Consider the following 16,662-nt stretch of genomic DNA (forward strand, 5'->3'; position numbering starts at 1 on the left):
GCCAAGCATAGCCAGGGTTACAGCGGGGGGGGGGGGAGTAAGAGAGGGAGAGAGAGAGAGAGAGAGAGAGCGCAAGCAAGAGAGCGAGCAAGAGAGAGGGAGAGAGCGAGAGAGAGGGAGAGAGGTGAGAGAGGGAGAGAGGGGGGAGCAAGAGAGCGAGCAAGAGAGGGGGAGAGGGAGAGAAAGAGGGGGAGAGACAGCGAGAGAAAGGGGGAGAGTGAGAGTGAGAGAGCGAGCAAGAGAATGGCAGAGGGAGAGGGAGAGAGGGGGGGGAGATAGGGAATGAGAGCGGGGGAGAGATAGGGAGAGAGATAGGGAGCGAGAGAGAAAGGACAAAAGGAATGGATTAGATAAGGGGAAGCAATAAATAGGGGGAATAAAGATTTAGCAGCAATGGGACCAGGCACACGCACACACGCGCGTGCGCACACACACGCACACACACACATACACACACACAGATTCACACACACACACACACACACACGTGCACACACAGATTCACACTCACACAAACACACACTTTCTCGCACATAAACTCACACATACACATACACACAAACACACATACACACACGCACACACAAACACACACATGCACAAATACACATACACACACTCTCACACGCGCGCGCGTGCACGCACAAAGAGAAGTGGAGAGAGGAGGTGGCAGAAAGCACAGTGCAGTTTAATCCCTCTGACAGGACAGGAAGTGATAAAAGGGTGATGGATGAAGCGAGAGAGCAAGCTAAACTACGGCTCTATAGAGCAAGCTAAGCTGCAGTTCTATATACTACAGCTCTATAGAGCAAGCTAAGCTACAGCTCTATATACTACAGCTCTATAGAACAAGCTAAGCTGCAGCTCTATATACTACAGCTCTATAGAGCAAGCTAAGCTACAGCTCCATATGCTACGGCTCTATAGAGCAAGCTAAGCTGCAGTTCTATATACTACAGCTCTATATGCTACGGCTCTATAGAGCAAGCTAAGCTGCAGTTATATATACTACAGCTCTATAGAGCAAGCTAAGCTACAGTTCTATATACTACAGCTCTATAGAGCAAGCTAAGCTACAGCTCTATATACTACAGCTCTATAGAACAAGCTAAGCTGCAGCTCTATATACTACAGCTCTATAGAGCAAGCTAAGCTACAGCTCCATATGCTACGGCTCTATAGAGCAAGCTAAGCTGCAGTTCTATATACTACAGCTCTATATGCTACGGCTCTATAGAGCAAGCTAAGCTGCAGTTATATATACAACAGCTCTATAGAGCAAGCTAAGCTACAGCTCTATATACTACAGCTCTATAGAGCACGCTAAGCTGCAGTTCTATATGCTACGGCTCTATAGAGCAAGCTAAGCTGCAGTTCTATATACTACAGCTCTATAGAGCAAGCTAAGCTACAGCTCTATATACTACAGCTCTATAGCGCAAGCTAAGCTGCAGCTCTATATACTACAGCTCTATAGAGCAAGCTAAGCTACAGCTCTATATGCTACGGCTCTATAGAGCAAGCTAAGCTACATCTCTATATGCTACGGCGCCATAGAGCAAGCTAAGCTACAGCTCTATATGCTACGGCTCTATAGAGCAAGCTAAGCTACAGCTCTATAAGCTGCGGCACCATAGAGCAAGCTAAGCTGCAGCTCTATATACTACAGCTCTATAGAGCAAGCTAAGCTACAGCTCTATATGCTACGGCTCTATAGAGCAAGCTAAGCTACAGCTCTATATGCTGCGGCACCATAGAGCAAGCTAAGCTACAGCTCTATATGCTACGGCTCCATAGCGCAAGCTAAGCCACGGCTCTGTAGAACAAGCAGAGCTACAGCTCTATATGCTGCGTCTCTGTATGCTGCGGCTCTGTATGCTGCGTCTCTGTATGCTGCGGCTCTATATGCTGCGGCTCTATATACTGCGGCTCTGTAGACTGAGGAAGGCAACAGTTAGGCAGCAGGTAGACGTCAGGGAGCACACTGTCCACGTGTATGAATGCATGTGTGTGCATGTGTGTGTGTGTGTGTGTGTGTGTGTGTGTGCATGTGTGTGTGTGTGTGTGTGTGTGTGTGTGTGTGTGTGTGTGTGTGTGCATGTGTGCATGTGTGCATGTGTGTATTTGTGAGGGCAAGCAAATGTTACCTGTATGTAGGAGAGTATGTCTGTAGTGAAGAGTGTGTGGCAGTACTGGGAAACAGGTCTGGACTTCCGAACACGCACTGACCGAGCACATTGCACTCTGGGAAATATAATACATGACACGCAAAATACCATTTTTCACATGGCCATCTGCTACTGTAACAGTGTGCTTTTGAGGAACTTTTGGGGACGTTACGGTACTGATACTTGTATCTAAGGGCCTCTTCTTTTTCATTTCTATTTTTCCCCCTTTTCCTCCACAATTGTACAATTACCCCACTCTTCCGAGCCGTCCCAGTCGCTGCTCCACCCCCTCTGCCGATCCGGGGGAGGGCTGCAGACTACCACATGCCTCCTCCAACGCATGTGGAGTCGCCAGCTGCTTCTTTTCTCCTGACTGAGAATTTTCTCTAGGGGGGCGTAGCGCGTGGGAGGATCACGCTATTCCCGCCAGTTCCCCCTCCCCCCCGAACAGGCGCCCCGTACGACCAGAGGAGGCGCTAGTGCAGCGACCAAGACACCTACCCACATCCGGCTTCCCACCCGCAGACACGGCCAATTGTGTCTGTAGGGACACCCGACCAAGCCGGAGGTAACACGGGGGATTCGAACCGTCGACCTCCGTGTTGGTAGGCAACGGAATAGACCGCTTCACTACCCGGATGCTCCTTCTTTTTTCATTTCTAATAATATGATATAAAAACAAACCAAAATTGTATCTTCTAATCTCTACTGTTTGCCACACATTTGTTTTTGATCTTGGAAAATTGGGGGGGAAAATCCAAACTATAGTTCATTAATGCATCAAGGTCAATCTTTTATAGAGGGCCATTTTAGCTCGGATTTACTCTTGGTTTGTACGAGAAGCTTTTGTAAACACATGGCCCCTGTCCTCTCTGCTCTCCATCTCTCTACTCCTCTCCCACACTTCCTTCTTTACGGTCACCGGTGAAGGCGTTATTTACCTGGAAGGGTCACTGTCAACTGCCTCAGCTGAAAAAAAGGAAAAAAAGGAAACAAGGCAGAGTATGGTTCGATTACTAAAAGACTGACATGTGCAGAGTTTTCACAGCTAAGAAACTTCAAGAGCCCTTTAAAGGTCGCAAGCGCCACTCTCGCAGTACTTTTAACCATCAGTTGCAGATTTAGCCAGGGGTAGTGATCACAGTAATTCTTCCACCACGTGCATCTAAACACATGCATGGGGAACTAAGAGACGTTCAAATATTTACCTTTGGGCATCAGCAAACACTGCAGTTCAGCAAGCAAGTATAAAGGGTGGCTCTTATGGCTTAGGTTACTATTCAAAGCCAGCGGTACTCAGACTTGGCCAACTCAGAAACCACATCACAATATTTTTGTCTTTTTGGAAAGAGCCACATTACGAAAATATGCCTCCTCACCCAACCTTCGTAGGGTCATAGGTTGCTCTTATTGGGAAATTGGATTATTAACGTCACTGCTAGAAACTGTGAATCATGCTTTGATGGCATGTACAAATGACCACACAGAGAGAAGCCTCGTGCAAGCAGAGCTGTCAGAAATTGGAGTTACATGTCATTAATTGAAATCAATACTCAGCAAGGGACATTGTGAAACAACAAGAACTGTTATTAATTTCCTCCATGCACTGGAGTCTACATAAGAATTTAGCTCATACAATGGAGTTCTACAAATGACGTACGTCTTTGCCTCATCTAGTCTGATGCAAATTCATCAGAAGAAGAGCGTTACCGCTGCAAGAGTCTCAGACAATATCTTGTGAAATATTTGGTTAAAAAGTTTTAGAAAATGCAAACTGGGAGACTTAAAAGAATATAGTCATCAAAGAGTGACCTGCGACTCACGTCTCGCGGTCTATGTACCACTGGCCTAGAGTATTTCAGATACTAGACATAAGAAATAAATTAATATGGTGAGAAATTCACAATTATATCTGTTATAACTAATTGTGTTCCAGCAGTAGCAGTTGAAAAATGATTTAGAGGGCGTGCTCCAATTATCGGGGCATCACAATGCTCAGCCTCCCTGGGAAAGTCTAGTCTCGGGTGCTGGAAAGAAGGCTCTGACCGACTGTCGAACCTTGGATCCAAGAGGAACAATTCGCATTCCGTCCTGGCCATGGAACAACGGACCAGCTCTTTACCCTTGCGGAAGTGCTGAGGGAGGCATCGGAGTTTAACCAGCCAGTCTACATATGTTTTGTGGACTTGGAGAAGGCTCACGACCTTGTACCTCGGGACGCTCTGTGGGGGGTACTGTGGGAGTATGGGGTACCGGGGAAGTTGCTACAAGCCATCCAGTCCTTATATAACCAAAGTGAGAACTATGTCCACATTCTCGGCACAAAGTCAAACACGTTTTCGGTGGGGGTCGGACTCCGCCAAGGTTGTCCCTTATCTCTGATTCTGTTTGTGATATTCATGGACAGGATCCCAAGACGCAGCCAAGACGAAGAGTGTTTCCATCTTGGGAACCTCAGAATTGCATCTCTGTTCTTTGCAGATGATGTGGTTTTGTTGGCTTCATCAGAACACGACCTCCAGCGCGCACTGGGGCGGTTTGCAGCTGAGTGTGAAATGGTTGGGATGAGAGTCAGCACCTCCAAATTTGAGGCCATGGTTCTCTACCGGAAAATAATGGATTGATCCCTCTGGGTTGGGAATGAGTTGTTGCCTCAACTGAAGGAGTTAAAGTATCTTGGGGTCTTGTTCACGAGTGAGGGTAGGATGGAGCGGGAGATTGACAGGCGTATTGGTGTAGCATCAGCAGTAATGCGGACATTTTACCGGGTCATATGGTGAAGAGGGAGCTGAGCCGGAAGGCAAAGCTTTCAATTTACCAGTCAGTCTTCATTCCAACCCTCACCTATGGTCATGAGCTTTGGGTAGTGACCGAAAGAGTGAGATCGTGGATACAAGTGGCTGAAATAAGTTTCCTCCGTAGGGTGTCTGGGCTCAGCCTTAGAGATAGGGTGAGGAGCTTGGACATCCAGACGGAGCTCGGAGTAGAGCCGCTACTCCTTCGTGTCGAAAGGAGCCAGTTGAGGTGGTTCGGGCATCTGATTAGGATGCCTCCTGGGCGCCTTCCTTTGGAGGTTTTCCGGGCATATCCAACTGGAAGGAGACCTCTGGGTAGACCCAGAACTCACTGGAGGGACTACATGTCCAATCTGGCCTGGGAGCGCCTTGGGATTCCCCAGGAGAAGCTGGAGTGCATTGCTGAGGACAGGGACATCTGGAGTGCCCTATTTAGCTTGCTGCCACCTTGACCCGACCCTGGAGAAGCGGCTGATGATGATGAGATGACATGAGATGAGATGAGACGAACCTCGAAGATTTCCGCTGTACATTAGATACTATCTTTAGTTAGTTGACTATCTTTGATGCTTCTCGCTGGTTGGTCTACCAGAGAAGAAGTCCCCCCCTTATCCTCTCTGGTGGGTCAATTACTGCTTGCTAGCTAAATAAATGTCCACTAGTATCTTGGGTTAAAGGTAAATTTCAACAATGGCGAGTCCTCACTGTGTACTAAATTGATGGGAGAAATCAGTGTTGTCCAGCTCAGTCTTCCCCACAGCGCCTACGCGTACCAGAATGCATTGTGCGCAAGCCTCTATTGTACATAAAATCCTCTGCGGTAGTGTTGTACGACGTCATTTCCACCATCGGAAATGTAGCTTAGGTGAGAGAATGAGGATGTGTTTTTTGAACAGTGTGTTTAGAGTTTTAGAAACCCTGCTAGGGTGGTTTCATCGCCGCCGCAGGGATGCAGAAAGGATCAGGAACATTTGCAGTTTTTTTTTCAACTGCTATCCCTGTCGCAGATAGATAAGGTGGAAAATCTGTGAATTTTTCCTTTAATACACTATCTTTGTTGGACCAGGCCATTTCTCTCTTATCTGTTGACCAGAGAGGAAGTTCTGCCTATTCTCTCTGGTGGATCAACCACTGCCGACTGAAGTGAAATGCGTCAGTTCCTATCATGGTTCATATGCACAGCTTGAGATATTTTTCTGCAGAAAATTTCATACCAACACCGTTTTCAAAAATGCAAATACTTTCAGAAGCAAGGGCTTTCATGAACAGAGAGCGAGCCGAGTCATTATTGTTTTATCATAGCCGGTGATAAATAGTAAGAAAACTGGCATTTTTTTATATGAAAAAGTGTAAGATTACCAGTTTAAGAGTACTGGTATGACGGTACCTTTCTGTATGGCATCTTGTAGCAGGTCATGTTTGGCTTGAAGCTTGGAGGTCAGGGAGCTGCTGTTAAGGAACTCTTTCACTTTCTGGAGGGATAGAGACGACTTTTATTATTCAGTATTCAGTGACGTTAAAGACTCCACTGAATTCACGAGAGATAATAGTTGATGAATAAGTTCCCTTAGTTAGCTATATATATTTTTTTTGATTTTCCCCCATTTTTCTCCCCAATTGTACCCTGCCAATTACCCCACTAACCATCCCGGTCGCTCCTCCAACCCCTCTGCTGATCCGGGGAGGGCTGCAGACTACCACGTCTCCTCCGATACACATGTGGAGTCGCCAGCCGTTTCTTTTCACCTATCAGTGAGGAGTTTCACCAGGGGGAGGTACCGCGTGGGAGGAGCCCGCTATTTTCCCCAGTTCTCCCTCCCTCCGGAACAGGCGCCCTAGCCGACCAGAGGAGGCGCTAGTGCAGCGACCAGGACACATACCCACATCGGGCTTCCCACCCACAGACACGGCCAATTGTGTCTGTAGGGACGCCCAACCAAGCTGGAGGTAACACGGGGATTCGAACTGGTGATCCCCGTGTTGGTAGGCAACAAAACAGGCTGCCACGCTACCCGGACACCCCCCTTAATTAGAAAAAAAACCAAACAACTCTGCAAACCAACAGCATTTCTCACTGTAAAATAGTAAGTCTCTGTCTCCTGTTGATTGGCTCGACGTTTGGCCAGGGTGAGTTTGGGGGCCGTGCCTCCTCCGGGGGGCTCCTGTATTTGGCTGCTGGACAAGTCGGGGCTAAGGTTACAGTCGCTTTCACACATGTTGTCCAGCAGGGCTGTGAGCGTGGCTTTGAGCGTTTTACTGACCTGGAAAAAAAGATTGATAGATTGATAGATACATAGATGATGGATGCATAGATGGATGGATAGAAGTCAGATAAACAGACATGCAGATTGACAGGCACACAGAGGTTTGTACAGATGGACTTTATGGTCAGAATGACAGGATGAAACGGATGCAGAAGAACGGGCAAATAGACGTAACAGTAGACATTAGAAACCCATGAGAGGACGCTGTGAAAAACGATTAGCTCACCTCTTCTGTTTCCAAGGTAACAGCAGCGAGGCGAGACTGAAGCTGCTGAAACCTGGTCTCCAGCTCATACCTCACCTGGCTCTCTGCACTCACCTCACACACCTGTAGCACATGCGCACACACATGCATGCACGCACGCACACACACACACACACACACACACACACACACACACACACACACACACACACACACACACACACACACGTTCATCAATCACTATAATGTATGTTTTTTCTCCCAATTGTACCCGGTCAATTACCCCACTCTTCCGAGCCGTCCCGGTCGCTGCTCCACCCCCTCTGCTGATCCGGGGAGGGCTGCAGACTACCACATGCCTCCTCCCATACATGTGGAGTCGCCAGCCGCTTCTTTTCACCTGACAGTGAGGAGTTTCACCAGGGGGACGTAGCGCGTGGGAGGATCACGCTATCCCCTCCAGTTCCCCCTCCCCACCCCCGAACAGGCGCCCCGGCCGGCCAGAGGAGGCGCTAGTGCAGCAGCCAGGACACATACCCACATCCGGCTTCCCACCCACAGACACGGCCAATTGTGTCCGTAGGGACGCCCGACCAAGCCGGAGGTAACACGGGGGATTCGAACCAGAGATCCCCGTGTTGGTAGGCAACGGAATAGACCGCCAAGCCACCTGGACGCCCCTATGGTTTAATGACGACATGCAGGTGAGGCCGAGGTCAGTGCAGGTGAAAGAGGAAAATGATTGTGATTTTATGAAAACACAAAATATACGATCGAAACTTTAACTACTATCGTACTGTACATTAACCTGAAATGTAGAAAAATGTGCTGTTAAGGGGAAAAACATTACTTAGTCTTTACATTAGTATCAGCTGTGGTATTAGTATTGCCATTGTAAGTATTGATATCCGTATTTGTGTTACTATTAGAACAAACATTACAGTTATTCTCAATGGATCTGACACATTTTTCCAAACTAAGATTCGTGCTCACAAAACAGTTAGCGCACACATCTAAACCCTTGACAATCTTGCAAGACGAATTGGACATTTTCATCATTTTCACAAACTTCCGAGACCACGTGTATAATTTTTCCCAAACTCTGGACACAGAACTCGACGTGGAGTTCAAGTTTCATTTCAAGCTCCCGTCTGGTCACAGTCACACGGCGTGTCCTCAGTTACCAACGCTGATGACGACAACAACAACAACAACAAGATTTAGAGTAAGACCGAGAGGAGGTAGAGGTGTAGGTAACACTAGAACGACCATGAGGGTCATTATGACTGTTTTGGATTTTCAAAGTTTGAAATCCTTGTGAAAAAAAGATACAGACCTGTCGCTCCCCGAATGCTCCTAAAATTGCATATATTTACATATAAAATTAGTTTTAGCTCAATTGTACAAAAAAACTTACGATAAGATCTACTTAAAACGACCATGAACGGTCAAAGTGGCCGCTCATAATTAGCGTGTCATGGTGCGCGTCATGTCAGTATTTATGACGTGTTGGTGGCGTCATTTCCTTCGTGAAGTTCGTTGCTCTGTCCTAGAAGCACGCTAGCGTCCTCCAGTGCAGAGTAATAGTCTAAACTTGATTTGTGATTATGTCCAACATGTCTGGTTACAGACGCCGTTACAGATGCACCATGACTACCACCGAGGCGTTGCAGTATTTACAGGCGCTGGACAGCGGCCATTTTAAATTGTTTGAAAAATAGCATTAAAGTTGTTAAAATGTTAATTTTGGTGTCAGTTAGTTTCTTAACAGACATACTAACATATATGATGTGTCTCGATTGGGTATTTATCTAAAAACCGTGGTCGTTCTGGTAGTTTTTAAGTTCCGGTCGTTATTGATATTTGATATTTGTTGATATTCCGGTCGCTGTTTTGATATTTTCAGTTTTTTTTAATTTAATTTTACATTTGACCTTTTATAAGCCATTTTACATTTGTTAGATTAGCAATACGTGTTTTCCGTTTTATTTTTCAGGTAATATTTTCACTTTCTCAATTCTGCTATTCAAGTTGGACCCTGTCTCTCTGAAGTTTAAATTGTTTAAAAATAGTATTACAGTCGTTAAAATGTTAATTTTGGTGTCAGTTAGTTTCCTAACAGACATACTAGCATATGCAATGCATTAATATCTCAACTGGGTAGTTATCTTGACAGAATATAGAGCTTAAAAACCGGCGGTCACTTTGACCGCCCATGGTCGTTTGAGGTAGGAGAGAAATCCCGGTCGTTCTGGTGGTAAGGAGGGCTGGAGAAGAGAGGAGCATTTTATAAAGATGTTATTTGAAATGAATGAATCTGTTTCGAAGCCTGTTAGCTGCTTTGTGAGCATGAACCCTGTCGACGTCTGTCAGAGCGGCTGAGGAAAAGACTGACGAGACTGAACATTACAGCAGCACCGCGAACAGCGGTGACAACTGCCATCCGGAGGAGGCAGCCGTCACCGCCGGGTCGTCTCACCTGATCCCCTTCATGCGGGTGGTAGCTGAATTTGAATGGCAGGCAGAAGGCCGTGTCATGTTGCTGTAGCAACGCATCTCTGTCTCCGCCCTGGTCCAGTGATGTCACGGCCGACTCCAGCTGCCTAAAGCCCGACTCCTCTGTCTTCTGAACACGCCACCTACTGGCCAGGTAGCACTTCATGACCCGCTCCAGAGACAGGTGGAAACCCAGGTCACAACACTAGAGGAAGGGGGAAGAGGCATAGAGAGAGAGAAAAAGAAAGGAATAAGGATGAAAGGACCAAGGAACAAAAGAGAAAAGACAAAGAGATAGAAGGAGTAGTAGGGGTAATAAATTGGAGGGACAGCATGGGGGAGGGGGAAGTGGGGTTATGAAAAAGTGAGGCATGATATCGGCTCCTTCTCCTTTTAATAGTTTTCTCTTCTTCAGCATTCTGAAATACCTACAACAACCTTGCTTCTTCCCCCCCTCTAAGCCTCATGCCCCACCATTCATTATTCAGACCCTCTAATATCTCTCTCAATTCACAACCCTGTCACAACCCCGTCTCTCGTGAACCTCTGGATGTTGCTCCCTTTCTGCCCCAAGAAGAAAAGACTGGCACAGAAAGCCTTGTCAGTAACTCAGACAAACAACTTTACACACACTCATGCACGCACGCAAGCACACACTTACTAACTCGCACACAAATATTCTCTCTCTCTCTCCCTCTCTCTCACTCACGCTCCCTCTCTCTCACCCACTCACTCACTCACCCGCTCACCCGCTCACTCACACTCACACACACTCACTCACTCTCTCACTCACTCAAGCACTCTCACTCACGCACTCACTCACTTTCTCACTCTCTCACCAGATAACGCACTCACTCACTCACACTCATTACATCACGCTCAATCACTCAGTCACTCACTCACTCACTCAGTAGATCACGCACTCACTCACTCACTAGATCACATACTCACTCACGCACTCACTAATGCAGTCACTCACTCACTCACTAGATCACGCACTCACTCACTCACTAGATCACTCACTAGATCACGCACTCACTCGCTCACTAGATCACTCACTCACTCACTAGATCACGCACTCATTCACTCACACACTCACTAGATCACGTACTCACTCACTCAGTCACGCACTCACTCACTCACTCACTCACTCACTAGATCACTCACTCACTCACTAGATCATGCAATCATTCACTCACACACTCACTCTCACTAGATCACGTACTCACTCACTCAGTCACGCACTCACTCACTCACTAGATCACGCACTCACTCACTCACTAGATCACTCACTCACTCACTAGATCATGCACTCATTCACTCACACACTCACTCTCACTAGATCACGCACTCACTCACTCACTCACTAGATCACTCACTCACTCACTAGATCATGCACTCATTCACTCACACACTCACTCTCACTAGATCACGTACTCACTCACTCAGTCACGCACTCACTAATGCACTCACTCACTCACTCACTCTCTCACTCATTCACTAGATCAGTCACTCACTCACTAGATCATGCACTCATTCACTCACACACTCACTCTCACTAGATCACGTACTCACTCACTCAGTCACGCACTCACTCACTCATTCACTAGATCACGCACTCACTCACTCACTCTGACTGGATCACATACTCACTTATGCACTCACTCACTCAGTAGATCACACACTCACTCACTCAGTAGATCACGCACGCACTCACTCACTCACTAGATCACGTACTCACTCACTCACTCACTCACTCACTCACTCACTCACTCACTCACTCACTCACTCACTCACACACACACACACACACACACACACACACACACACACACACACACACACACGCACACAGAGGCGCCAAAGCAAGCAGGCGCTGACACACTGAGAAGCACCATAACCGTCTCACGTCAATGAGCGTGCTGACGTCCTGCAGGTAGTATTTGTTCATCGCTGCGTTGGCCGCTGCCAGATTCAGCAGGTAGTCGTTCCGAGCCTTGGTGCACTTCAGCTGGGTCTCCTGCACTCTGCCATGCCTCTGTGCACACAAACACAAAAGAAAACACATGGTTATACAGTACACTCCATGCACACACGGAAAAGAGGGCGTGGACACACATATACATGAATAAAGAATTAAGTATACACGAACAGACTTTTTAAAGCGTGCACAGGTGTACACACACCAGGGCTGGGCGACATGACAGAAATGTCCTACTGGCCAACGACAAACCAATATATATATATATATATATATATATATATATATATATATATATATATATATATATATATATATATATATATATCCCCGTGCGCACGAGCCGTTTTAGGCGAATGCAGTCACGGAAGAGCTCGCTGGGAAAACGAGCACACAATCCGCTTTTGGGGATTCTTTTGGATTCAAACCGGACACCGCCGGAAAACCGAAGGACCTGAATGAAGCAATTTGCTGTCTTTGCAAACGAGTCGTGCTGGCAGAAGATTTTAACACCACCAGATTCACACAAGGATTCATGTGAAAAACAGATTCTATCGAAACGTTACAAGCCAGGGTCCGAAATTAACACTCGCCACCCAGTGGCGCCCCCAGGCATTTTTCATAGGGGTGGGCCAAATGGGGGCCACTGAAAATCTTGGGGTGGCACACCAAAACCAAAAGCCATGACTGAATTTCGGGAATTCTATGATGCTGTTGTAGTATACTGTATAGGCTAGTTGAAAACTGTCAATATGAGAGTTAAGAGAAATATACATTATTGATTTAAATGAACCGCACCTAATGTAAAATATCAGATAGAAGCATATTATGCATAATCAGAAGCATGTTCTGCATATGCGACTCGTGGCTGGGGGGGCTAGCGGGGGGGGCAGGGATAGTATCAGGGTGGCCGTGGCCACCCCTGGCCACCCCTTGGGGGCGCCACTGTCGCGACCCGCCAAATGCGAGTAGATTTTCCGATTGGCGAGTAAATCTCAGAAGCCTACCCGCCACATGCCGAGTAACAAAAAAAGTGAAATCCAACCATGTAATCCCCCGCCCCCCATCGCTCTCGCGGTCTCTCCTTAGCAACAGCAATAACATAGCAACAACAATAACAGAAACTAACCAATCAAAGTGCGTTAGAACAATAACAATAACAGAAACTAACCAATCAAAGTGCGTTAGAACAATAACAATAACAGAAATTAACCAATCAAAGTGCGTTAGAATGTTGCTAGGCGCTACTGGCGGGTAACATCACACACACACTCGAGAGGAACAACGACAGCAGCATCCGTCAATTTCGGCACTGGCCTACTCTATTCTTTTACCTAACGTTAGCCAGCAACACCAGTTACGTGGCGACATTTAGAAGGCGCAAAACCACCATCAAAAAGACAACCATGCCCCGAAGAGGAGGAAGAAGCCACCATCACCACCAAACCGAAAAAAAAGTAATGTAACCGGTTATTTTCTTGCCCGATGCGGGATTCGCTACGGGGTGTACTGCACCACAAGGCGACGTCACTAACCGCTCGGCTAAAGGGTCAGATCTGTTAGCTAGGGGCTAACGTGTCTTATTAGTAGTTTACAGTCGTCACTGTTTCAGTAGGCTATCTTATAAAGAATGACACACACACGAGTTGCTCAGTGCAGCCAAGTATAATCAAAAATGTTGTAACATGTTCCTGAGCGCGGGTCATGTGTATCTAAGGTAAACTAGTGGATAGCCGATGGCATCGATCTATCTAGACCCGTAACATCCTCCTTTTCCAAGTATAAACACATACACATGAAGTTAGTGCAAAATAAAATTACTTTCATATACGAACAACCAATAACAGTGCAACAGCAGTAAATCTCTTCATATCCCATACCAGTGTAATAACCACAGTAGCGTATGATAACATTTCTCCTCTTTTCCCCCTCTCTCCCACATAGCAACCATCAACATTATTCAGATTACATAGTGAGTTTCAGTGGAGGTTTAGACAGCCGTCCAACCCTTGTGTAAGTGTGTCCATCCGAACGCGGAGCGCCAACAGGAGTAGATGGCGCCTTGGGCATGGACCTGATGGGGCTCGGCTCGAACACAGCCTGAGGGGTCTCAATGACAGTTTCTGTTGCTGGATTCCCGTCCGGTGTGTGTGCCGCAGCGGGTTCAACAGGATCGTGCGCGGCTCGTGCAGCTGGCTCAGCCACTTTGAGATCGATCCTGTTACGACGGTACAGGGAGCCATCAATGTCCACAAGATAAGACCTCGGCGCAACCCTGCGGAGACAAGTTCCGACTCTCCAGCGGCCAGTGTTATCACCTGGCAGGGGCTTCATCCGTACGACTTCCCCAATTTCAAGTACCGGCAATTCACGGGCAGATCTGTCATAGAAGGATTTGGCGAGTTGCTTCCTGTGGCGCAGCTTTTCAGTGACGCCCACGACAACAGCTGGTTCCAGGAGCTTGCTTGCCGCCGGGATGGACGTCTTCAACCGGCGGGACATGAGGCGTTGTGCTGGGCTGCTGCCCATGTTTTCCGTAGGTGTATTCCTCCAGTGAAGCACGGCTTTCCAGGGGTCTTCACCATCATGCGCGGCCTTACGCAGAAGATTTTTTACAATCTTCACGGCCGACTCGGCCTTGCCATTCGCTTTCGGGTGTCTGGGAGAGGAGGTCACGTGCTCAAATTCCCACTCAGAAGCGAACCGTATGAACTGAGCTGTGAACCGAGGGCCGTTGTCTGTAATAACCTTCTCTGGCTGACCATGTCGGGCGAACTGTGCCTTACATCGCTTGATGACTGTCTCTGCAGACATGTCGGGTAGAAGCTCAATCTCCCAAAAATCTGAATAGTGGTCGACTATTAGGAGATAGTCTTTCTGTCTGAAGCTGAATAGGTCCATGCTCAAGACCTGCCATGGCCTGGTTGGTACTTCGTGAGAGAGCATGGTCTCCTTTTGCTGATTGTGGGCGTACACATTGCAGGTCGAGCAGCTGCATACAAAGTCCTTTATCTCTGACTGCATGTTGGGCCAGTACAATGTCTCTTGAGCGTGTCGGTAGCATGCATCACCCCCTATGTGACTTGAGTGTATGCGCGTCAACATTTCTGGGCGGAGTGACTTTGGGATGATGACTTTTTGCCCCCGGAACAGAACTCCGTTCTGCACACTGATTTCATCCCTAAAGGGCCAGTACTCCCTAGCGATGAGGGGCGCTTCCTCCTTTACATCTGGCCAGCCCACGAGAACAGTGTTCTTCAGTGCCTGTAAGCATTCATCTCTGTCGGTGTGTCGTCTGATCTGTTCCAGCCGCTGGTTAGTCACATTCAGGTACTCTGCCTGGTTCACGTGCTGTATGTCTTCCTGCTCTTGTTGCAGAGAGCAGATAGCGTGTCGCTGATATGCAGTCCCTCTGCCGGAGCATCCAGCCGTAGCTCTGCTGAGCGTGTCGCTTATGAACATCTCTGGGCCTAGTTTGTAGATTACCCTCAGGTCGTAGTTCTGCAGAGTCATGAGCATGCTCTGGAGTCTCTTGGGCGCATTGAGAAGTGGCTTGCTGAAAATAGAGATCAGAGGCTTATGGTCCGTCTCTGCTGTGATTGGGTCGCGGCCATATAGGTAATGGTGAAACCTCTGGCAGGCGAAGACGATACTGAGACACTCCTTCTCAATTTGTGCATAGTTTTTTTCGGTGGGGGTAAGAGCCCTCGAGGCAAATGCGATGGGCTGACCTTCCTGCATGAGACAACATCCGAGACCGCTCTGGCTGGCGTCGTTCTGGATTGCGATTGGCTTAGTTACATCATAGTAGCGCAGGACGGGCATGGCTGTCGCCAGCGCCTTAAGCTCATGAACCGCCGCCTCGTGCTTAGTCAGCCAGTGCCAGGGTGTGTCCTTGTCCAACAGGCGTCGCAACGGCTCGCAGACAGGAGATAGATGAGGCATGAACTTGGCTAAATAGTTAGCGAAGCCAATGAGACGCTGCACGCCCTTGGCATCTGTTGGGTTCGGCATGTCAATAATGGCTCTCACCTTCTCTGGATCGGGCTTCAGTCCAGCAGATGAGAGAATGTGGCCATGAAACTGCACCTCAGCCACCTTGAACTGCAACTTCTTCAGGCCGAGGCGAAGCTTGACCTCGCGGCAGCGTTCCATCCACGCCGCAAGCTTGACGTCGTGGTCGTCCCCAGCCTCCTTGTCTGTGTCCCCGCAGCCGACGACCAGGATATCGTCTGCAATGGGCTCAACGCCCTTCAGACCGGCGAGGAGCTCGTGCTGCTTGCGCTGATATACCTCGGGCGCCACCGATACTCCAAATGGTAACTTGAGCCACCGCTTCCTCCCCCAGGGGGTCCAGAACGTGGTCATGAGGCTACTCTCATAGTCCAGTTTGCATTGCAGGAATGCATCCCGAGCGTCCACTAACGTGAAGACTCTGGCCTTGGGCAATTTATACAAAATGTCCTCCAAGGTAGGCATGATGTAGTGAGAGCGCTTTAGGGCTTTGTTCAATGGTTTAGGGTCAATGCATATTCTCAGCTTCTCCGGTTTGTAGGATCTGTGACAGGCGCAAGGTGGCCGTCAGCCTCGTACTTGTCCAGCTGGGCTTTGACTGCTGCTTTCATTGCGATTGGGACATTGCGAGGGGCACTCTGTACTGCAGCAACACTAGGATCAAGGTCAAAATGGACCTCCCCAGGCACGGATTCCACAGGGGAGTTGAACACGTCACTGTATCTGTTGATAAGCTGTT

At 47.9% G+C, this 16,662-nt stretch overlaps 1 protein-coding gene across 1 annotated transcript in view; it reads right to left on the reverse strand.

Annotated features, from left to right (window-relative positions):
* arhgap4b (Rho GTPase activating protein 4b) overlaps positions 1-16,662 on the reverse strand; it is an 88,646-nt gene that overhangs the window by 21,796 nt on the left and 50,188 nt on the right. The window contains exons 7-13 of the mRNA XM_056272951.1: positions 11,838-11,966; positions 9,912-10,133; positions 7,454-7,555; positions 7,039-7,224; positions 6,351-6,435; positions 3,110-3,137; positions 2,148-2,244 (exon numbers count right to left, since the gene is read on the reverse strand). Coding sequence (XP_056128926.1) covers positions 2,148-2,244; positions 3,110-3,137; positions 6,351-6,435; positions 7,039-7,224; positions 7,454-7,555; positions 9,912-10,133; positions 11,838-11,966 — 849 coding nt within the window. The remainder of the gene's footprint in view (positions 1-2,147; positions 2,245-3,109; positions 3,138-6,350; positions 6,436-7,038; positions 7,225-7,453; positions 7,556-9,911; positions 10,134-11,837; positions 11,967-16,662) is intronic.

This window comes from Lampris incognitus, chromosome 2 (genome assembly GCF_029633865.1).
Source record: "Lampris incognitus isolate fLamInc1 chromosome 2, fLamInc1.hap2, whole genome shotgun sequence".
Lineage (NCBI taxonomy): Eukaryota > Metazoa > Chordata > Actinopteri > Lampriformes > Lampridae > Lampris > Lampris incognitus.